This window comes from Phascolarctos cinereus, unplaced genomic scaffold, assembly GCF_003287225.1.
Source record: "Phascolarctos cinereus isolate Bilbo 61053 unplaced genomic scaffold, phaCin_HiC Scaffold_5;HRSCAF=322, whole genome shotgun sequence".
Classification (NCBI taxonomy): domain Eukaryota; kingdom Metazoa; phylum Chordata; class Mammalia; order Diprotodontia; family Phascolarctidae; genus Phascolarctos; species Phascolarctos cinereus.
In genome coordinates, this window is record NW_027555958.1 from 228244917 (window position 1) to 228269984 (window position 25068).

The 25068-nt window shown below is 37.3% G+C and overlaps 1 protein-coding gene across 1 annotated transcript in view; it reads right to left on the reverse strand.

Annotated features, from left to right (window-relative positions):
* Nucleotides 1–21671, reverse strand: part of CDC5L (cell division cycle 5 like) — a 56160-nt gene extending 34489 nt beyond the window's left edge. The window contains exons 1-8 of the mRNA XM_020993902.2: nucleotides 21476–21671; nucleotides 15790–15893; nucleotides 13941–14102; nucleotides 8143–8270; nucleotides 7043–7142; nucleotides 5443–5661; nucleotides 4041–4185; nucleotides 2083–2271 (exon numbers count right to left, since the gene is read on the reverse strand). Of these exons, the coding sequence (XP_020849561.1) occupies nucleotides 2083–2271; nucleotides 4041–4185; nucleotides 5443–5661; nucleotides 7043–7142; nucleotides 8143–8270; nucleotides 13941–14102; nucleotides 15790–15893; nucleotides 21476–21520 (1092 nt within the window). The 5' untranslated portion in view covers nucleotides 21521–21671. The remainder of the gene's footprint in view (nucleotides 1–2082; nucleotides 2272–4040; nucleotides 4186–5442; nucleotides 5662–7042; nucleotides 7143–8142; nucleotides 8271–13940; nucleotides 14103–15789; nucleotides 15894–21475) is intronic.
* Nucleotides 21672–25068: the final 3397 nt, after the last annotated feature.

Sequence of the window (25068 nt, forward strand, 5' to 3'; positions counted from 1 at the left end):
CTTTGCTTATTTTACCACTCTTCTTTGACCACTATCAAACAGGTGCTATACTTACTATAGCCCAGTCAAAGTGGGCTCCTTGCTGTTCAACACCCCATCTTCAAAACAGAAGCCTTTGCACTGGCTGTTCCTCCTTCCTGGAGGGCACTTCCTGATCTTCTCTACCTCTCAGAATCCCTTGTTTCCTTCAAGACCACCCTAAACATGAAGCCATTCCTGAATCTTCCAGCAATTAGATACCTGTCTTACAAAATTAGCTTCTGCGTACTTTGTATAGATTCTTCATATATTTATGGACATGTCTCCCCGACAGGATGTCAGCTCCTTGAGAACAAGGATAGTATCATTTCTGTATTTGTATTTCTGCACTTATCAGTGACAGGCATATAGCAGACATTTAACAAATACCGATGGATTAATAAATTTTTAAGAGTTTTGACGAGCCTGATATTTTTCTATCATCCTCACTTTACAGATAACCATGCTGGATTTCAATTGCAATCTGAGTAAATTGCTTAATCAATTCAATTCAAATCAAAAAGCATTTGCTGTCTACAGATACAGAAACAAAAACGAAACTGTGCCTGAACTTAAGAAGTTTGCTTTCTGTTAGAGGAAACAACATACACACAGAAAATTAAATACAAAAAAAATGTACAAAGTAATGTCTGAGCACAAGCAAACAGGGGGATTGAGACAGTCTTCCTTGGGCTGTACTTGGGCTGAGCTTTAAGGGAAGCTCAAGAGTCTATGAGGTTTGCAAACTAGAATCCCTAGACTGATCATTGTACTTTTCATTTTGTAAAAATAACCAAAACTTAACAGGTTGCCCATTGACAGTTACCATGATGTAGACAATATACATTCTTGCTCCACTTGAGCTTTTCCTATGTCGATCATTAAAACAATCTCTTTTTGAGTGGCCACAGATCTCATTAAAAATTCAATGTAGGGAGTAGCTAGGTGGTGCAGTGGATAGAGCACCAGCCCTGGAGTCAGGAGGACCTGAGTTCAAATCCAGTCTCAGACCAGACACTTAATACTTACTAGCTGTGTGACCCTGGGCAAGTCACTTAACCCCAACTGCCTCACAAAATAAAAAACAAAAAACAAAAACAATTCAACGTAGTATTCAGAGTTCAATGAAATCAACACAAAATCATCTGCAAAGAGGAACATGATCATAGCACGTACATGTGAGCCAACTGGCTGCAGGAGGACCTCTAAGAATGGAATCTGTTCTACTAAGTCTTGCTCTCAGTTAAATGCTTACTTGTAATAATAATTATTTTTTAAAAACAAGAGAATCTTTTATTTTCTATACCTCTCATTCAACTATATGACTAGCTACCATCTGCTATAAAGTATCATCTATGAAACAATGACTTTTTTCTTCTCATGTTTTCATCAGAGATATCCTCAAAATGTATACATACCATTTCATCACAATAACTAAAAGAAATTTTATCCCCAACTTTACAAATTCTTCTAAAATTCAAAATGGCTAATTAACTTTGTAGAGGTCATCCTGCTAAAAAAAAAAAGTGGCCAGAGATTTGAATCTAGGGCTCCTGACTTCTGGCCCATACTCCCAATACTCTACTGTCCCTCCTCAGCAAAGCCACAAACTCTTCAAATGGTCGGCCAAAATTACTGGATAAAAACTACTAGTATGGATATTTTTAAAGTATTAAAATAAGTAAAAAAAAGACTAAGTGAATGAAGGCTTTGGTTCATATACGTTAAGTAAAATGGATTAAAATAATGGCAATCAAAAAGATGTTTCTCTTCTAGAAGGTAAAGTTGAAATTAAAATAATTAATCTTTTTAAATTAACTAAAATTAACATTTTAATTAAAAATAATTAATCTCCAAATAAATAATCTTCTAATTCTTAGCCTGAATTAGACAAGAGGCAAATGTCTATTAAACTGTGGTCTCAAAAACCTGACCTCAAGCTACCTGCCCTAAAAGATATTTATTTAAAAAAAAAACAACAGTAAAATATCATGCTTTATTTCATATTATAAAACTATGTATCTTGTATTATTACACTGCACAGTATAAGGTAAATGTACTCACCTGCAGAATTCGATCTTGGGCAGCTGGAGTTTTGGGTGTCCTCAGAGCAATACTATTGTTGGTGACATTATATTCAGACAACAGAGTACTGGAAGCAGAATTCATTATGCCAGATTCCTCTGCTGTTTGACGAGCAATTTCACTTGCTTGGCCAACTTTTACAACTTCCTGAAGTTCTGCATCCGAAATCTGAAAGGAAGTAATCAACAATCTAAGTAATATTCTAATCCCCAAACTGACACAGCTTGAAATTTACAAGGATTAGTTCTAGAAGGGAACATGGAAGCAAACACCTTATTTTGTTATTATTTTATCATTACACCTTTCTAAAAAAATTGTAAATAATTTGGAATTTATGGGTTTATGCAGATTTTTATTTTATTTGAATACAAATTTTATTGATGGTTCCTAAACTTACAATAAGTTTTTTTTTAAGTTTGGCTCTAAAAGTTTTTAAATGATAACCCCCTAAAAATGCTTACTACACTAATATATTTAGACTCATACATAAAAAGTTTTAAAGTTATCTAATCCACCAACTCTTTCATTTCATAGATGGGGAAACTAAGACTGACAAAAATAAGATGACTTGGCCAATCACCCAACTAGTTCATGGTAAAGACAGTACGAAAACCTAGGGGTCTTTATAATAGTCTGAAATGATGGAACTAGAATTAAAGTATTATTAATTTGCCAATACAGGATTTTTTTTAAATCTTGAGAATCAAGAAAAAGAATTTACATAAGACCAGGGCAAACTGGGTTAAAGAATCTTCAGAAATAGAGGTCTATTTTTCATTAACAGCAATTACAAAGTCATTTCATCAAAACTAAAATTCTAATGAATTCTAAGAAAAGAATTACAGGTAAAGCTTCACTCTAATGAATAACACTACTAATAGTAACTCACTCTGTCTACTGCTTTAAGAAGAAACACAGGATCATAGCTTTAGAGTGGATGGAACCTTAGAAACCATTTGGTATAAGAAGTACTGAAAGGTGAAGTGATTTGCCCCATATTGTCTAGATATTAAGAAGTAGCATCCGTATTCAAACCCATTTCCTCCGAAGCCAAAGACAATCCATCTTTCCAATCCATCACACTAAAATATGACAAAGCTAATTCATGTTCCTACAGCCAGCCCAAAAAACCCAGTGTGCCCTGGTATTCTATGTACATTTTTTTCCACTTGATTCTCAGGATTTTTTTAAAAATTCTGCATTGGCAAATTAATAGTACTTTAGTTCTCTTCCCACCACTCCAGATTACCTTGAAGTGTTCAGGCTTCTGTCGATCCATTTACTCTAGCTTCACCAACCATAGCTAAGCTAAAAAGCTCCTGGCCTCTCTGCCTCATTCTAAACTGACTATGCAAAGGAAAATTTTATGAGGCTGGAAGACAGCTGTATGGGGGTTGTTATTTTGAACAAAACAGGATTTTCCTTGGTGTTAGGCTGAATTTCTAACCAACCATCCCTCAGATGAAATACCTCAACTAGAGGCAGGAAGAATATGGGAGAAGTCAATAGAGCCCGCAAGTCCATACCCCAACAAAATAACAGCATGTATTCAGTTTCCTTCTCAGAAGAAAGCAAGAGAAAGGCAAAACACATTTCCAAGGATTCAAGCATGCTCTAAGGCAGTCACAGCATTAGCCAGGCTCCATGTATCCCCCAGGTCCAGTGTGTAGAAGTACCTGAAGCCAGAACAGACACTAGTCTATCTAGCGATCTTAGCTAGAAACAAGTAAGTATGTTTTTAGGGCTCATCAGACACCACAAGATTGTGGTGTAGTATATCACAGGAATTCTCTTCCAGGAGCCTCCAAATTTAATAAGACAACCAATAAGTAAAGAAAAATAGGTAAAATTCAGGAAGCTTCCACTTTGGATATCTATCATAAAGGCTGCATATGGGCAATGGATAACATAAAGAAAAAAATCATTTTGCAATTTACCTGAGGTGCAGGAAGTACTAATTTGCTTCTCTTTTTAGTAAATTCTGATACTCCACTGGTCTGAAGAATAGCCGATGGCAAATCAGACTCCTTTTTTCTTTTCAAATGTTGTTTGTCTTTCTTCCTATCTCTACTTTCCTTTTCACTGTCATGAAGTATAGGGGAGGGAAAAAAAAAAAACAAAAGGAGTTACATAATTTCCTAAGTGAATGGTGATACCAAAAGGTTGCCTGCCAAAAGTCAAAAAAGTCAGGAATAACTTTTCCATCCCAAAATGCACTGTTCTCAAACACCTAGTCAAATCAAGTCAACAAGCATTTCTTAAGCACCTACTACTTGCCAGTCACTGTGCTAAGAGCTGGAGCTACAAAGGCAAAAAAATTGTCCCCGCTTTCAAGGAGCTCATAGTCTAATCCAGAAAAGAATAGTCTTCTATTCTTAGTCTACAAAACAAAAATCAACCAAAACAGAAGATGAGCAAAACAAAAAAATTTGCCACCAAAAAATTTTTAATAGCACAAAGGAACTGAAAAAAGCTAAAATGCCACAAGGCAAGAATACTCCCATAATATACTCTCAAATGGATTTTTTTTAGGTGGGAGGAGGGATTAGAGTTATGATTTAATTGGTGAAGGTAATTCCTGAGGAGGAAACTCCATTTACCAATGCATTTCAACAATAATTCTGCAACACAAGGACTTAGAGGCTTGCCCAGGACACCAAAAAGATAAGTGACTTTCCCAGAGTCACAGGGACAACAAATGTCAGAAGTGGGACTTGAACCTACATCTTCTTGACTCCAAGACCTGCTTTCTAGTCATTATGCAATACTGACTCTCTTGATAATTTCTCTAAATCTGTCATTTTAGCGAGAATTAATGCTGTCAAGAAACTCACAAGGCCAAATAAAAATAATGCTTGAAAAAAAAAGGACAGAAGAAATCAAGCTAGAACTAAGAGATACTTTAAAAAATAAAAAAGATCAGGAAGCTAGGGCTGTGTCGTTATTGCTAAGTCATCTCAGTCATGTCTGACTCTTCATGGCCCCATTTGGCCTTTTCTTGGCAAAGATACTGGAGTGGTTTGCCATTGCCTTCTCTGGCTCATTTTACAGATGACAAACGGAGGCAAACAGGGTGAAGTGACCTGCCAGATTTGAACTCAGGAAGATGAGTGTGTAATTATGGATACAGAATGTTACACATGCTTTCAAACACGAACAATTAAACTTGGGAAGGACACAGAAAGAACGCTCTCTTGCTTGCTGCTCATTTCATTTGGTTCTACTCATTAAACGGTTAAGGGTTTTGTATAAGGTTTTACTCCTTATATCTGACTGTCTTTTGTGATGGTGCACTTCATAAAATGAAAATTCCAAAAAAAAATTAGAAAGGCTACTCACGATCTTAACTCCCCATCAAGATCTTGCTGTCTTAACTTCTTAAAGTCAGCATCAAGTGCCTGATAATTTTCTTCAGATGTGTCATAAAAACCTGGAGCAGGCTTTTTTTCAAATGGAATTTCTGCATTATAATCTACTCCTCTCTTCTTTTTCCTTTTCTTCTGAATTTCTATGCCAGCTGCTCGAAGTTCTCTTCTCTTTTGGAGGGCAGCCAGGCGCCTGAAGAATGAGAAAATGATTAAAATTAGAAAAAGAAAAGTGATCTGTAACTTCATAAGGTAAAGTAGCCAGCTTACTGTTTACATTTACATCAGGCAATCTAAATTATAGAAAAAACAAATGGACAAATACTATTTTAGTGGAGCTATTTTGCCTTTTCTTAAAAAAAATATAAGAATTTTTAAAACATCAATTTTGAAACACTAATATTAGTCATGATAAGGGATTCTGAGGTTCACCTGCCAGATTCTAAATGCACAGCTATAAGTATCTGTGAAGTTGGAGTCAGAAACAGAAACAGAGAAACAGAAACAGATGAGAGACTAATTCTTTGATCATACTTTATTCATATCACCTATCCCCACATATAGAAGTGAGGAAAGAGATGTAGGTGGGATGGAGCAGATAATATGCCTTCCTGATCCTGCCACTATCCCAACAGTATGACAAAAAAAAAAAATCAGGCAGCCTTTTCAGGTCTAGACAGATAAAGTGCCCTGGTAAAACTGAATTATGAGACTTGAAAGAGACTGCACTCTAGGCCCTGATACAGTATGTACTGAAACTATATGGAAAGTAGCAATTAAAACTAGAAAACCAACCATAACAGCTCTAATAAATAAACAGGAAGCTTTAGGCACTCTTAAACTTGGGACCATTAAGGACAGTTATATAAGTCAGGAAGATTATTCAACCACCTCAGCCCAGAAAAGGCAAAACCGGTACAACAACTAAATACTCTGTCTTAAGTGACTAGACAACTAAGCAAAAGAAACCCACTAAGGAGAGAAAAGCAATGAAAATAGGAGAAAAAGAGAAGACTTACTGGGATATAATCTCAAATACTTACCTGGTCTCTAACAAAAAAAATTAAGAGCAAATTTTCTTTCCAGAATCATTTCCATAAAGTTCAAGGGAAAATTTTAAATTTCATTATAGAGGATTCTCTGTTTAGTCAGAAAAGTTCCCGGTATGTCAATAGTGCCTCATACTAATCAATTAATTAGCAGTCATGTCAAAACATAGGGTATCAGTGATCTTCCAGTATAAAACTATGAGTTATAAATTATCCCTTTGTTTATGAAACAATGTTAGGATATCATATTAATAGCTAGTAAAAAGTAAATTCCAAGCAACAGAACAGCATTGTTTCTGCCATGACTTCAAAAATCCATCATTTCTGTAACTATGTTGTTTATTTAATAGGAAAAAAACTAGGATGCCTTCAAAGTATTAAGACAATGAGACTAGCAACTAACAATCAGAAAAGATGAATAATTCTTTAATATTCACAAAATAGTGAAAAGAAGTACAATACTCTCATTGGGTTTGTGCTGCTTTGGTTAACAAATGACTCTCATGAAAGTGAAGAAAGCCTGACCTTGCTTCTTCGAGTTGTTTCTCTCTTGCTTTCCTCTTGGCCTTCTTTCCCTGTGTGTTTGCCAGACGGGCTCTAGCTTCTGAGAGCATTTCAAGTTCATCTGTGGGGAGAAAAAAAACCTAAAGCTTCTTCCTCAAAAAAAGGAAGATAATATAAATCTATGTAGTATAAATGATTCTTTCCTCTTGACGTGAAATTTAGTGAACTTTCCTATGTGATTAGCCCTTTTTTAAATAAACTTTTTTTTAAAGACTGAAATTAAACACCCATTACTCATGCAAAGATCCAAAAAAACTAATCTTTTAAGTTTCATCATCAATTCAGTATCACTAAGGAAATCAAGCACCTTCTATAGGGGGAAATTGTTCATATTCCAATTATTTTTTTTCCCTCAAGTATATTTCCCTTTAACATTATTCCCCTTTATAGGTTTGCCCTCACAGTAAAATAGCACTACTAACATGAGTCACTATTATACCAATTTGAGCATTTATATGTTTGTGTAGAATTGACTGCTATATAGCATTTTAAACTTTTTCAAAGTATTCTCACATCTATCATATCATTGAGCCTCACAATAACCCTGGTGAGGTAAGGGTAATAATAATAGCTAGAATTTATAGAGGACCTACTATGTGCCAAACACTGTGTTAAAGGCTTTACAAATATTATCTCATCTGATCTTCACAATAACCCAGGGGTTAGTGAGCTATTCTTGTCAAATGCATTTGCAAACTGGGGCTCAGAGACATTCAACTTCCCCAAGGTAACTTAAGTCACTCATAGTAGAATTAGGAGCAAGATACCAACGTCCTGGCTCCCCACCTTAACCTCTTCCCCACAATAACTATATAGGTACTTTGCACTGTTCACTTGGAAGAAAACTAGATAAAGGAGCATTGGTTAAAAGAGCAGTTAATTTGTGAAAGGAAACAAAAAAAAATGGAAACCACTGAAGAGAGAGAAAGTATTAAGGAAGAAAGAGAAAGAGCAATTGCCAAAAGGTTTCCAGAAGTTAAGAAGAAATCCCAAAGAGGTAAGATAAAGAAGTGTCTGAACAATTTAAAGTTAAAATGGTTTCCTCATGGGAAAACACTCGCCCTCATCCATATCAATTGGATCAGGTCTGGCTGGTTTCGTTTCTGGATTTGGATCAATTTCTCCAGGTTTAAGTTTTCGTGGATCATCTGCTGTCTCTTCTTCATTGTCTCTTTGGGCAGCTTTATCCCTGGAAAGAGGGCATCAGGTTACTTATACTATTAATTCTAAGAAATGTACATTTCCTCCAGCTTTAAAAGTTTCTACCTATGAAACAGCCAAAATTAAAAGTCCCAAGAGAAAAAAAAAATCATCTCCCTTCACTAGTTTCTTACTGCTTTTACTAAATAAAAGCTGACAGAAAAAAAATTGTTATACAAAACATTTTACTTCACAGTTAATGTTTAGTTTAAAAACTGTGACACTTAGCATCTTCTGTCCCCTTTACCACCACTCTGCCACATTTACTCCAGAAATGTCAAGTCCCTGTATTATTTTGGTTATCAGATTTTCGTCTAAGGATACAAGTATTTTCTGTACTCTGCTGTTTCTCTTCTAATGCTGCCTTCATTGATTTTATGTATGTAAAGGCTTTTAAAATTTCATGAGGTCAAAATTTTCTGGTTTATGAACATCTCCCCTTACCCATAGTTGTGAATGATCCCTGATCTCAGTCTCCTCTTTAACATTTTCATGCTGTGTCCTTTTATATTGTGGTCCTATGTTCATTTTGAACTAGTGGCAGTTTCCTTTTGTTTCTGTCAAAAGTGTCTTGCAGGTGTATTTATACAAATGGCCCTCGATCCTGGGCATGCCCCTTCCACTCTTGCTGGGACGGTGGCAGAGGGTCAGGAAACCAAGCAGAGAAGATGCTAAGAGTAACACAATTTTCAGACCATCATTAAACTCTGACTATATGCAAATGTGAGATCTTTGTTCAGTGATCAAACCAAATGACATATTCCTAGAGGAGCTGAATCATATCAATCTTGGGATTCCTGCTATAAAAAAGGAATTTGCAGCTAAATAGATGGCAAAGAAAGAAGCTGGCAGAGTAACTTTTTATAATACCTACAAGTAACAAGAAACATTGTTTCCTGGCGTATTTGGTCATCAATTACTGCAAAGCTTATAAGCATTTGCAGAAAGACCACCACAAAAATAACTGCAGCTTATGCACTAATGCTGGTTGCTGAGATTTACTGGTAGACAAACTCTACAAAGAACTTTAAAGACCCTCTGAATCAAATCAACATATACTCTGACACTTGGTAATCTAAATATAAGTGTGGGAAAAGGAAAGGATGGGATAAATATATAGGAAAGCATGGTTCAAGAAGAGAAATAAGAGAAGCCGAAGACAAAATTTAGAGAAAAGTCTCACACCTCTATCCTGTGAATACACTCTTCAAAAAACGAATCAGTAGGCACTGGATTTGGTGAGTATCAAATAATACCACAAAGAACAAAATAAATTAAATTTTTAACAGAAAAAATGTGCTGTAGATATGAATCTGCTGCCAGTTAAGATCAAAATTAGTATAAGAAAAAATATCATGACTGAAAATAACTTAACTCCGGAACTTCTTTAAACAAGTTATTTAACATGAAAAACAGAAAAAGGGTGACAGAAATTATATAGAAACCAAATCTAATTATCTGAAACAAGTTCAACCCAATGTAAATTAATTGTCACAACAAAAAGACCAAAAAAAAAGCCTAGAAATTACCTTAGACAGGAAATCTCTGACTTATTTGCCAAACAGAAAGATAGCTGCCAAAAACAACAGTAGGTAAGAAAATAAATAGGGAAAAGCTTACAAAAATGAATGATGGGACAATTATAAACAGAATAATCTCATGAAGTAGTAAAGAGTAAAACCAGTTCAAAGAAAGCTTGGCAAGACATCTAAAGAAGCCAAGTCATCCCAAAGTCATTCAAGGATTAAAGTGGAAGGAGAACAAGAAATATTAGAAAAATGGAAAATTACAAAAGCCATTTTAACAAAGTATTCTCTCTCCATCAAGGATAGTAGCTGTAACAGAGAGAGAGAGTAAGAGAAATGTCCATCTGTGCTACAGGCAATACAGTTGAGAATGCATTGAGGGACTGATATACAAGGGATCTGAGTAAGACGAATATGTAAAATGCATAGAAAAAATCTCAGACCTTATACCAAAAAAAGAGCAACTGAGAAAATACAATAATTACAGACCTATATACCAACTCCCTTCATCTATGTAAAATCTTTAGGAAAATCATCTATATATGAATCAAGGACATCCTTGATGAGGGAATAAGCAGGCTTTTGTGAGCAATCTTAAAACAGTGGACCACACATTTACCATTTCAAAACTAACTGAAAGATGTAGGGAATATGATTTCACTGTTTGTTGTTTGTCAATTATGAAAATGCTTTTTGATTCAGTAAGACAAAATGCCACCTTACAGACTCTTTTACGTGTCTCCCATCTATATGTCAAAAACATTCACAATTCATTAGAAGATATAAGGGAAATCACCCTGTACGATAACCCTCAATCATAAACATCAGGTAAGGCATTAAAAAAAGGGAGACATGTTCTCCAAAGGCGTTCATCACAGTGAAGATGGAGATTCAGCACAAAGTCCTTGTCCAAAAGGGATTACTTGTGGATGGTGAGGTCCTGCACATGCTCCTATTTGCAGATGACATGGAGCAGATTAGATTAAGCCCCAGATCCTACAGAGCCCCCCAGAAGAGAACTGTTAATCCCTTAATGAAATCTGGCCTGTCCATCCACACAGGAAAGAAATCCAATTGCTAGGATTTCAACAAGATTTCAACAAACATCAGGACGGGCACGCCAGAGAAGTGGTCCAATGGTATGTATATCTTGGACAGACAATACACATGAACTAGTTAGGCCCAGAGTTAAACAGGAAAAGGAGAGCAGGCTGAATTGCTTTCAAGAAGTTGCAAAGCTCTTTTACTGACCAAGGAGTTTTATGAAAGCAAAGGCCAATCTTTTCAACATTAATATTCAACTGGTGTTGCTATATAATAGCAGGACAGATTACAACTGCACTTGAAGTATTAAAAATGAGAACTAAAAAAATCACAGAGGGCAATGGAAAGGCACAGGGTGTATGTCAACAGGCTACTGCCTATAACCAATAACGAACTCTGGAGAAAAAAGACACAGTATAACAGGAAATGAAGATGAGTTGGTCACACAGCAAGAACAAGGGATTAGAGGTGGACAGCCAGAGGGCCCCACTGGCACCTTGTGCAATGTCAGGACAAAATGAGGAAGGTCTCTAGCATGTTAGGTAGATCCCTCATGGTGAACTTTTGGAAGGACACGGACAAGAATGGGCAAGCATGGATGGACTGTATGAGACAGGACCTGAACCCAGGTTTTCCTGCACTCCAAAGACAGCTCACTATCCACTACTCCATATTGCTGTTTGTAGTAATTTTGAACAAATTTCTATGTAAAGCATTCTGTAAACCTTAAAGCACTAGGTTAGCTACTAGCTATTATTAGCTTTTAGATATAATTTTTATTTCTTGGTTTTTCTTAATACTGTATAGAAATGCTATTGAGTTTGTGAACTTTTTTATCCTGATAGTTTCTTCACTGATTCTCTGAGATTTTCTACATAACCATGATGTCATCTACAAAGAGATAGCTTGACTCTTCTTTGCCAACGCCTTTATGTCTTTGACTTAATTCTCTTATCTTATTGTATAACTAGCACTTTTAGAATTACGCTGAATAATAGTGGAGAAAGTTGAGCATACTTGCTTTACTCCTGTTGGTATCTGGAAACCTTCTAGTTTTGAGAAAAGTGAAATCACAGAATCAGAGAATGTGAAAGTTGGGAAGGATATCAACAGCCACCTGGTCCAACCTATAATATAAATGACGACTGGTCATCTCACCTATCCTGAAGACTTCCAAAGTAGGGAAACCACCACCTCTTAAGGCAGACCATTCTATTTATGGACAGCTCTAATTGTTAGGAAGTTTTACTTCACATCAAGCTTAAAAATGTCTTCTTTGCAACTTCCACCTTCTGCTCCAAGTTCTGCCCTCTGTGGCCAAACAGAACAAATCTAACCCTCTTCCACGTAATGGACCTTTAACAATCACATCCCCCTGAGTCTCATCTTCTCTAGGCATCCACCACTGGTTACAATACTCCAGATGAGGTCTAACAAAGCACAGTACAGTGGAATTATCACTTCTCTTTCTTGGAAGTTTTGTCTTTCTCAATGAAGCCAAGATCACACAATCTTTTCTGGCTGCCACATTACTCTGCTGACTCACATTGAGCTTTCAGTCCCTTAAGATGTCCAGATCTTTTTCAGAATTGCTGTTTAGCCATGCCTTTACCACCTTGAACTTGCAAAGCTAACTTTTGTGTACCCAAATGGAAGACTTTACATTTGTTCCTAATACATTTTATTTTACTAGATTCATTGAAATCTGATTTCATCATCCTGTGTGTGAGATGACTTTCTGTCATCTACAAATTTGACGACTATATATCTATCCTTTTTTCCAAATCAGTGATAATGACTGAACAGGACAGAGTCAAAAACACATCCCAAGAATACTTCACTCCTCCTGCCATGCTGATAATGAATCATTAACAATTATTCTTTAAGTCCAGCCATTCAACTAGTTCTGAATCCTAGACCTAATTATATGAAATCTAATCCATATCTCTCCACCTTCCCTATAAGAATAGCATGAGATGTTTTATCAAATCTTTGCTAAAGTCTAGATAACCCATATCCATAGCACTCCCCTCATCTACTACCTTAGAAATCCTAAAAATATACATTTTTTTTCATATTTAAAAAACGCTTTTTCACACCCATGTCTTTTAGGGTTTTTAAGATGAATGCCATATTTCATCAAAGGCTTTTTCTGCATCTACTAAAATAACCACATAGCTTCTGTTACCTTTGTTGTTTAGATAATGAATTATGCTCATTGTTTTCCTAATACTGAATCATTCCTGCATCCTCAGTATGAATCCAAACTGTTCACAATGAATTACTTTCTGGACATATTTCTTTAGCTTCCTTATAAGGATTTTATTTAAAATTTTTGCATCAATACTCATTGGTGAGACTAGTCTATAGTTTTCTTTCTCTGTGCCATTAGCTTCTAAAGCAAAATCCTTTTGTAGCCATGGTAACCCTCTTTCAAGAGGATCAAGGACACACAATATCAGACGCTTCAAATCATTTAAAAGGCCACTTAGCCCCATTCCACAGATAGATGTGTTCATTCAAAGTTAAAAGATTCTTAAAATAAGAATTAGAGTAGAATGTAGACATCAAAAAAAAATTTATTTAATGTATAGAATCCTACTATCCCCAAGAAATTTTGAGGAGAAATTGATTTTTGTTGATGTGCTTAAAAAATACTTCCATGTTAAGAGAAGAGATTTGAACAGATTGTGTATACTACTACAGAAATCAAGCTGGAGTTCAACTAATAAAGCAAATAATAAAGAATTTCAAAGAACTGTGTCTATTAGTCTAAGGACTAATGGAAAACACACTTTATTTTATATGCTATTTTTTCCTGTTTAATCTTTCTTCAATTTAATTGAAATTTGAGAAAATTCACACTCCTGATCAATTCATGTTAGCAGATGGCAGGCTTAAACCTAAACAACATAAGACTACTGATATTGATTTTAACCATTAAAGAATTTTCTTTTAAATTAGCTTTTACTTTTATTCAGATCTACAATCGTTTAAAATCAAAAGAAGTAATCCAAAGTTTTCTTCTACATTAATTGTGTACAATGTGACTGTTTTTTGTGTTTTTTTTTTCCCAAAGACTCACTCACAGGAGAAATTCATAGTGCTCCAAGCACTGTGCAGCTGTCCGCCCGATAATTGGGGCAATGGTTCTCCACTGGGTTGGCATCAATTTGGCCAGGTGCAAAAGCTTTTCTTCCTCCTCCCTAGACCATTCTGTTTTTTTAATGCTTGGATCCAGCCATTCATACCTGTAAGAAAGAAACAGCGTTTTATCCCATAAGTGGTAACATGAATTGATTCTTTTGTATCCTTCATGAACCCTTTATAAATTTCTTGTCCTAAAAGCACGCTGCAGATTATCTTGTTCCTTCCTTTCAATTTTTTTTCCTCCTCTTTTTAAATGTCATGTTAGTGCCTCTGATCACTCCCTATCTGCCTCGTACCCCTATTAAGTTTTCCTCTCTCCTTCCCACTATCACTGTTGAAGCCACTCTGCCCATAAAATCCATCTCTATTTAGGGTCTGGTTTCCCCATTCATAAACACTCCCAGATGTGTTTAGGATAATATTATGGTCTATTCCAGTTTAAAATTCATTTTTATGTACTTAAACATATTATATGACATTAAATAAAGGTAACTCCACAGTTTGTGTTTTTTTTATCTTTTACTATTTCCTAATGCAAATAAGAGGTACTTCTGTTAAAAACTAGGTTAAATCAATTTTTGTGGTCTGGAAGTATAACCATGATAATACAGCAAATACATTAAGGGCCTGGAAGGCAACTTCCCTCAAAATACTCTATCAATAACTCTATCAATATACTCTCAGAAAGCTGCCTGAAGCCTAGAAAGAATGGGTGAATTACCCATAATCAAATAGCTTACAAGTATCAGAAACAAGATTTGTGTCAATCAATCAAATGTTTATTAAGACCTCAGACAGAATCCTATCTCAATTTCTTACTAGTTATATGACTCATGGCAAACCATTTAATCTCTCTTATCCTTAGTTTCCTCATCTGTAAAACGAGGATAATATAACCTAGTCCACAGGGTTGTTGTGAGGATCACGAGATAATACATGTGAAACACTCTGAAACCTTAAAGCATTACACATTACTAATTTATAATAATTATTATTAAGCATCTACTACACATCAGGCACTGTACTAGGTGCTGGGGATAAAAATACAATGAATGAAACCACACCTATTTTCAAGAACCAAGTCCAACACTTTATCCACTACACCATACTACCTCTCTAACTTTAGTAATGATGACAATGATAATAATTGTATTTACTTCTGATCATTTATTTCAAGGCATGCAAAACGCTCTCTATACATACATGTAATTCAATATTCATCAACTATAGGCACAACAAATATTATCATCCCTATTTTATGGATGAGAAAAATGAACTTCACAAAGGTTAAGGGATTTGACCATGGTCACAGAGCTTGTATTTCAAATTCAGGTCTTACTTGACTCGAAATCCACTGTTCTTTCCACTAAACACACTATTTTTCACTGAAATAGTGGGAATGAAGAGGGTATTTTCCCAATGTCAAACATAAACTTTTAGTTCAAAATATATTCCTAAGCAACTTGTTAAACTTCTATTTATGCTTTAGAGTTTCCAAAGTCCTGATGCATTCCTTCCACCCTCATGGTTCTGTGCCATAGGGCAAGTATGATTATTCCAATTTGCTGGGAAACTGAGGGCCAAATGTGTAAAGCAACTTGACCAAAGTCAAACAAGTTCGCGAGAGAAACAGGACTAGGACCTAGTTTTTCTGACTCTCAGATCCTTACACTACACTCTTAATTCCTACTCTTTCCTTAATTAAATTCAAAGAACAGCTATGTTTCCTCCATTACCATTAAGTACACATTAAGTTTTTCCAAGATCCCCTCAATGACTTCCACATACCATCTGGCCTTGCACTGCTTTGCTGATTTCCTATGCAACAGTGAAGCAATACGAGACCACTGGTTCTTGCCATATTTCATTACCGCTGCTTTGAGAATTTCATCCTAAGGAAATGAACAAGAAAAGGATTTAACAACAATAATTATTTTTCACTAGCAAGAATCAATTTAACTTAGTTCTGATAAAGTTTCTGTAGTCTTCCAAGCAAGGTTAGGGAACAGCCATTCCCCCTCCCCCAAAAAAGGAGGATGGGGAATTGTGGAGTTGGAAGAGACCTTAAAACAATCATGTGTAGCTGTGTGACCCTGGGCAAGTCACTTAACCCCAACTGCCTAAAAATAAAAAATAAATTAAAAAAAAAACAATCATGTGATTCAATGGTTTCATTCCACCAATGAGGAAAATGAAGACAACAGAAGTAAGGTAATTCCCAAAGTCACCTGGCTGACATCTGGCAGATCTGGTACTAACTCATCTGACTCTTCCATCTAGTCCTTTTCCACTATACCACTGTGGACAGAAAGCTGGACATGCAGTCCAGAAGGCTTAGGTTTGAATTCTACCACTGACATTCACTCACTATGTTAATGTCGACAAGAAACTTGACCTCTCTACACTTCATTTTCTTCATCAGCAAAACAGGGATAACTAATATAGTACCCACCTCACAGATGAGCAAATATATATGTAAACCACTTTGCAAACTTTAAAGCATTACATAAAGTTTACCTATTACTATTATTACACTGGCTTAATATCTCTATAGCAGTCCTGAACGTGGAACTCCATGGGTAGATCCAGGGTACTGGTATATCTCCAAACAGTGTTGACAGTACATTAATTGTCAAAAATGTTTAAATAAGCACCCCTAATATGTAAATTTATTTTTAAGTTATGTATGTATACTACTATGCTAACACTCACATGCCTTATAAAATTTACACAAAAATAGACATTTCAGAAGGAAGGTAAAGATTTAATCATATCTGATTCTAGAGAAAATAGCCACTTATGTGTACCAAAGCAGGGAAATGACATGTCAGACCTACACTTTTGTGAATTTTCTTTTTATTTTTTTTAGGCAATTGGGGTTAAGTGACTTGCCCAGGGTCACATAGCTAGTAAGTGTCAAGTGTTTCTTCTGAGGCCGCATTTGAACTCAGGTCCTCCTGACTTCAGGGCCAGTGCTCTATCCACTGCGGCCCCCAGATCTACACTTTTGGATAAAGTGGAAGTCCCCTAACTATCTCAAACTCAACACATCCTAAAAAGAACTCACTATCTTTACTCCCCAAGTCCCTCCCCTCTTCCCAGCCACCCTACTACTATCAAGGGATCCACCAGTCACCCCAGCTGGCAATTTCAGTATCAGCCTGGACTCCTCACTCTCAGCCCACAGAGCGAATCCATCACCAAGTCTCCTTGCTTCTACCTTCACATCTCTTGTAGAAAACCCATTCTTTCCATTCACACAAATACAAACTTAAGTCAGGCCCTCATTGCATCTCACCTGGACTATTGCATAGCCTTCTAATTGGTCTTCCAGCTGCTACTCTCTCCTCACTCCAATTCATAACCTACTAAGCAGCTGAGGTAATTTTTCTAAAGTAAATTATGATCTTGTCACACCCCTGCTCAATAAGTTCCAGTGGCTCTCTATTACCTCCAAGATCAAAGATTAACTCATTTGTTTGGTATTTAAAGCTTTTGGTAACTTGGATCCTTCCTACCCTTCCTGTCCTCTTATAACTTATCTTCTTTGATGAAAAGACCAGAGTTGTATAGAAATTTTTCAGTTCAAACACAGGAGTCAAGAGAAACATAAAAGGATAAACACAAATGAATAACCATAAGGGATTAAATAAGGATACACTGCTTACAAACTAATATTTGGAGATAATATGTGTCCCCTCTGAGCCCAATCATTGTCAGGAGTCATAGAGGGAGCCCAATTAGACAAGATATGGGAGTGGTTCTGTTATGTCTTGATGATCTTAAGAAAAGAATAGGAAAGGGGCAGCTAGGTGGCGCAGTCTGTAGAATACCGGCCCTGAAGTCAGGAGGACCTGAGTTCAAATCCGACCTCAGACCAAACACTTGACACTTACTAGCTGTGTGGCCTTGGGCAAGTCACTTAACCCCAATCGCCTAAAAAAAAAATAGGGAAAAAAGGAAAGAAGAATTTGGGGTGGGGGAGCCAGTTCTCTCACTTAATAAGGATGGACAAGCAGACATTTATATTAACAAGGAGAAGCCTCCTCCTTCTTGGGGGAGCAGCTGATACTTGAACCTTGCTCTCACTTGATTTTGTCAAAAGAGAGAAAACACACATACACACACACACACACACACCCCTTGGGTACAAAAATATATTTTATTTGACAGGGAAACAGGAGAGAAAGGGGAGAAAAGGAGAGAGGAAATTAGAGGAAAGGTAGATGGGGGGGAGAATTAGTCCTAAGCAAACAAACTTTAAGGATGTACAAAATATTTCTAGCTCTTTTTAGGTGGCAAAGAATAGGAATCTGAGGGTGTGCCCATAAATTGGGGTATGGATGAACAAGCTTTGGCATATGAATGCAATGGAATACTATAGTGCTGTAAGAAATGATGAAAGGGAATCATTTCATAGAAATCTGGGAAGACTGAGATGAACTAATGCAGAGTGAAATGAACAGAACCAAAACAATTTATACAACGACAACAATATAGTAAAGACAAACATCTCTGAAAGAATTAGGAACTCTGATCAGCATAATAACCAATTATGATTCCAGAAGACTGATGATGACAGGTGCTGCCCAACTCCTAACAGAGAGACAAAGGACTTAGTGCAGGATCTCTCTCACACACTTAGGAGATGGCTAATGTAAATCAGCACTTGCTTTGCAGTTTATACAACTTACTGTCTCAGAAGTTACCTAGAGCACTGAAAAGTTAAATGGCTTGCACAGGATCACATAAATACGTGTCAGAGGCAACTTGCACACAAGTTTTCCTGACTCTGAGGCCAGCTCTCTTATCCATTACACCACCCTGCTTTTCTTCTGCAGTATCATTCTGCGCTAATGACAAACAAAAAAGTTTGATTTAAAAGAATTCAACACATCCCAGAAATTGCTCAAAAGTGTATTAAACTCTCCTCCACCATTTCATCCCCTAGTGACTATAACCTCCCTGACAGGGATGCTTTTTTATTTCAACCTCTTCTGTCCTCCCCAACATCTAGCAAAGTTTTACACAGAGTTACACACAAGAATTGTTGAATAGGCAGCTTTCCTATGCTATCCCACCCACCCTATCCCCTGGCTCTCACTCCAGAATCCCAACTCTCCTAAATGAACCGGATGTTCTGAACCTCAGCTCTCAATAAAGATGTAACCATTTCTACCCTAACACGCCAAGTACACAGCATGTCTTGTGTGAACTATGATAACAGCCTTCAACCTAGACTCCCTTCTATAATTTCTCCTCTGTACAATTCTGCAAAAAACTACCAACGTGATCTTCCCAAGGCAAAGATCTAACCATATCACTCCCTGCTCAAAAAACCTAGCCAACTGCTTATAAATCCAAATTCCTTAATCTTGAACAATCTCCCACAACCTGGCTTCAATACTGGGGTATGAATGAACAATACTTTTCCAATATTATGTCACATTACTCTCCCTTCATACACTCTATTGTCCAGAAATCTGGACTACTCAGAATAATACTCACCTCCATGTGTATTTGCTCAGGCCATCCTCCATACCTGGAATGCACTCCCTCCTACACCCAACCTTTCAGAATCCTTACTTTCCTTCAGGGCTCAGCTCAGGCACACTTTCCTCCATAGTATTCCCTAATCTGCCCCAGCTGAAAATGTGTTTGAAATTTCACTCCTATTACCAAGTGGGGCACAGAAAAGAGAGACTGAAGGAGTGGGAATAGTCAGCCTGAAGAAGAGAAAGTTCATCAGGGCATGAAAGATGTCTACAAATACTCCACAAGAACATTACTGTAGCATGAGGAGACATCAACGGCAGTATAATACAATCTGACTGTTTTAGAGATGAGAAAACTGAAACCCTGAAATATTAAGTGACTGGGCCCAATGTCATAAAGATAGTAAGCTTCAAATTTGAACCCTGGTTCTTAATCTATTTGAAACTGAAAGGCTGCCATTTTCAGAGAAGTAACGAACAAGTGGTGCACAAAGTGAGACATTTTCTGTCATGGCCAACATGTAGATCTGTCTTGCTTGACTATGTTTATCTACTACAAGGGAGGGTGGCAGCAATAAAGGAAGGAAAAAAGGAAGGAAAAGTGGGACAAAGGAAAGAAAAAAAGGAAGAAAGGAATGAAGGAAGGAAGGAGGGAAGTCATCAAAGAACTAAAAATGTACAGAGAACCTTCTCCAGAAGGCTTAGAGACTAGACATAAAAGAGCAGGGCAGCTTTGAAACTAACAAACTGAATTTGTATTCTTTTAAAAACAAGCTATAAGCAATATTTGCATTTTTATACATAATCTTTTTTTCTATTTGTTGAGTACTGAAATGTTCATATTTACTGGTGTTTGTAAAGTTCAGTATAATAAAAAATAAAAATTACTAAAGCACCAAAAGAAAGGCCATCATTTGGAAGGAGGATTAGATTTGTTCAGAAAACAGAATCAAGTACAATCAGTGGAATGGCAAGAAACAGCTAGGTAGTACAACATATAGAATGCTGCCCTTAAAAGAGTCAGGAAGACCTAAATTTAAAACCTGCCTCAGGCATTTAATACCAGTGAGACCCTGGGCAAATCACTCTTTCTGCCTTAAGTTTCCTCATCTGTTAAACGGGTATAATAACAGTATCTTCCTCCCAGGATGGTAGTGAAGATCAAGTGAGATAGGTAAAGCACTTCGCAAACCCTATAAAGGTACATAAATGCTAGCTATCATCATCATTATTGTTATTATTATTGAGTTGGCAGAAGACAAATTTCGATTTGATACAAGGAAAAACTCCCTAGAAATTAGCGCCGGGGAGGCATCGGGTTCTATCTCAACAAAGGCTGGATGAGCACTTTTCAAGTCTAAGCCACGGTTTCCTCATCTGTAAGATGACAAAGAGCTGGATTCCAAGACCTCCGGAATCCCTTCCAGCTCTAAAATCTATGGCCAGGTTGCTGTGGGAATTCTTTTTTTCAGGTCATGCGTCGAGCCAAAGTGGCACTGAGATCTCCTTCCAACTCTTGAGATGCTGTAATTCTGTAAACAGAAGGTGTCGTCTAAATTGGGCTTTGGAGGATAAAGAGAAATTCAACATTATAGGGTGTGTAGGAAGAGCATTCCAGGCGCAAGGGGCAGTAGGAGCAAAGGCACTGGGGTGGGAGGATGGATGCAAGATGTTCTGGATGGAGCGCAGTCCAGTTGTCCAGTCTCGCCTGGACCACAGAGTGCGTGGAAGTAAAGAGACAATCCTGGAAAGCTGGGGTGGCGCCAAATTATAAAAGGCAGGTGGAGGCAGAGGAAAAGCACATGGGGGCCCTTTCAGAAGGGGCTGGACTGTGTGACCCCCTGAGGTCCTTTCCAACTTTACATACTCCAGGATTCTAACCACCTACTCCCCGCCCCCATCGCCGCTCTAACATCAGGGCGGCGCATGCGCACACACCACCGCGGGGGGGCCAGGGAGAGTGACAGGAAGACACTCACCTCCGTATTCCTCCATACTCCCCCCTTGATCATAATCCGAGGCATCTTGGCGGAAAGGTGAGCGATTCGGCAATTAGCCGAAGCGACCGGGCAAACAGTGAAATGGCGTACCGGCCCCCGAACCCAAAGCCGACCCTTCTTCCCAGCACGACCTTCGGCTTCAGAATGCTCTGCGCAGGCGCAGAGAGGAGGTTAGTCACGCGAGATTACCGGGTCGCGGGGAGTAACCCAAACAAGGTAGACAGATTCCCGGTCTAAGCGCCCGCCGGCGCTTGTTGGCACGCAGGCGCATGAAAAGCTGAGAGAAGCATCTTCGTTCCTGGTCCATCTGCGGTTGCGTCGATGGTGGGGGGCGGGGGCGGGGATAGAAAGGAGTGGGGCCCATAGCGCCACCTGACTGCAGGAGGTGCGTCACACAAGGGAACATTAGTTCTACGGCAGGCTGTTTTCTTGCCCGACGCGTGGACGAGTATTCCTAGGTTAAAGCTTTGGTCCAGAACTTCGACACTTCGATTCCATTCAAGTCAATAAATATTTATTAGGCTACTGGTTGTGTGAATGGCTTGGCAAGGCTAGAAATTCAAAGACAAAAAGAAAAGAAACGAAAAGAAAAATGAAGACACTATCCCTGCCCTCAAGGACCTTATATATTCTCTTGGGGGAACGCAGCTAATAAGTAAATATAATAAAGCAAGTGTAGACAGCCAGGTATGGCTCATAGGACCGTAGTCTGAAAGGCCATCTAGTCCAACTCCTGATTCCCCCACATCCCTCTCCCTCCCCCTATCCCCCACACCCCCCCCAAAGGATTCATTGTCTTGTCCAAGTTGGCATTGATCATAGGGAGTGTGAGGTGGGGCAGAACTATTTTCTGTTGCTTTACGAGAGATTAAGAATTTTGTTGCAAGTTTTCTTCCTGTTACATTTCGTTCATATGTTTCAGTTAACTGCTTTGTTATTTTATTTTTGATGTTTTGCCTGGTCCATGAGTGGAATCTCAGTCAATCAATAAACATTTCTTGTTTATAGAATACAAATATGTATTCTTGTGACTGTATAGGACAATTATTTATTATTGTATGTTATTTATTTTAATAAATGTTATTATAGAATAATTAGTATTTATAAAATACAAAAAAAAAAGAGGCAAAAGGCAGTTTCTGCCCCTCAAGGAGCTCAAAATCTAATGAAGACAACAAGGAAGCAAATAGGTACAAGCAAACTATATACAGGGAAAGTAGAAAATGATTAAAAGAAAAAAGACAAAAAACGAAGAGGAGTTAGGAAATGGCTTTCTGTAAAAGATAAAACTCTGCATTGGATTGGGGCTGGCTTGCAAGAACACAGTTCTCTTAACCTTGGCATAGCATGAGGACCTTTCAAGGTGACATGGAAGACATCTGCTAAGAAAACCATACAGAAAGCTTAGCATGAAATGGAACTGAGCTACATCATATCAAGGGTATCCATAAATACAACTGGCTGGAGGAAAACAGCCAAAAAAGAGGACAAATTTGTCAGCATTTCTCTACAAATCTATTTTCATCATCATTGACAAAGGCACTGCTGAATTCCAACCCTATGTCTTCAGTCCTCCAAATGCCACATGAAGAAGCTAAGTGGCACTTCAAAATAAAAAGCTGGGAATAGTACCTGGCCCAGATATGATACATCCCAAGTGCCATTATTAAACATTAGAGGAGAATGGAAGGAAATACCTTTGTCTTAACCAAACAAGGGATAGAAGTGACCATAAACCAGGTCATTTAAATTTATCTAAAATTAAAAATCTTTTGCAGAAACAAAATTAATACAGCTGGAATAAGATGAAAAATTATCAAGAGGAAAAAAATCTGCATCAAATATTTACAATAAAATTGTTAAGGGGCAGCTAGGTGGCACAGTGGACAGAGCTCCAGCCTTTGACACATACTAGCTGTGTGACCTTGGGAAGTTACTTAACCCTGAATGCTCATTGAAAAGGCAAAAAAAAAAATTGTTAAACCCAAGATATGTAGGGAATGGACCAAAATATACTACCAAGAGCTATTACCCAAGAGATGAGTGGACAAAGGATAAAAACAAAGGAAGAAATGCAAACTCTCAATCATGAAAAAATGATCCAAGTGAGTAATAATGAGAAATACAAGTTAAATAACTCTGAATCTTCCTTTACACCCCCTCAAAGTGACAAAAAGTACATAAGATGGAAATAGTCAATGCTGGAGATAATGTAGGAACACTGTCACACTAATATAACAACAATAACAACAAAGTCATGAAACTGTTTCTACTTTTGTCCCAACAGTCCCACTGTGGTTAGGTATTTACCCCCAAGGAGGTCAAAGACAGAAAGAAAGGTCCCATATATACCAAAATATTCATGGCAGCTCTTTTTGTGGTAGCAAAAAAAATCAGTAACTAGAAAATGGATGCCCATTGACTAAAGAAAAACTGAACTGGTCATGGAACATGAATGCAATGGAATGCTATTGAACTGTAAGAAGATATAAATATGAAGAATTCAGAAAAGTATGAGAAAAGTTGTATGAACTGATACAAAGAGTATAAGTATAAAGTAGTCAAGTAGATAGCTCTATGGTAATATACAACTAATTACGTGATCCTTAGAAGCAGTAAGGAGGACACAGGTATATATTGGTGTCTGTCACCCCCTAGCTCCATCCTCTGCCTTATATAGGCATCCCTCATTTTATTGTGTTTCAAAGATACTGCATTTTTTACAAACTGGAGGTTTGTGGCAACCCTGTGTCAAGCAAGTCTATCTGTGCCATTTTTCCAATAATATGTGCTCACTTTGTCATGTTGTAATTCTTGCAATCTTCCAGACTTTTTTCATTATTATTGTATTATTGTAAAATCATTGTATTAACCCTCTTTGTGTTCTGTGAGAACCATCTAGGACTTCAGTGGGCCATGCCTGCCAGAATGAGATCAAACTCCTTAGGGCTTTTTGCCTGGACCAAAAATCAGCCCTCCACTCAGAATCTTAGAGTGAAAAATATTAACAGCAAAGACTTATAATATTTGGCCCAGCATACTTTGAGCTAACTTAATAATAACAGTTGTGAATCGAAACTGGTAGAGCTGTATATGCATTTCCTAGTACTACTAACATAAAATTAAGTGCATGCTTATGTTGTGAAATTTGGTAATACCAACATAGAAAAATTACTTCTCTTGTAATTTGCATACTGTTAGGTTGTTAGGTTATAAACTCAGTTGTTAGAGTTGCCTAAAAACTACCATTTTTGTTAAGTGTTTTATTTCAGTAGGATTATAATAATGGTTTCAAAACTTTTCTTCCTTGTTTTATCTGATGATTTGTTTGACACTGTTATAAATTTGTTTCAGCTCTGCTGGTGATATGGTATAAGTTCTATAATGCTTAAACCTGAAAGCTTCAGATTCGGTGGAAGGGCTAGTTTCACACCTACCTAGAATGGGAAAGTTTACAAATCAGCTTACATAAAGGACTTAAGTTCCACCTAAATGTGTTTACCTGCATTAAAGCTACATCTTAATTTGGTAGCAAATTCTTTCATCTTCTAGAATTATGGATATGTCCACTA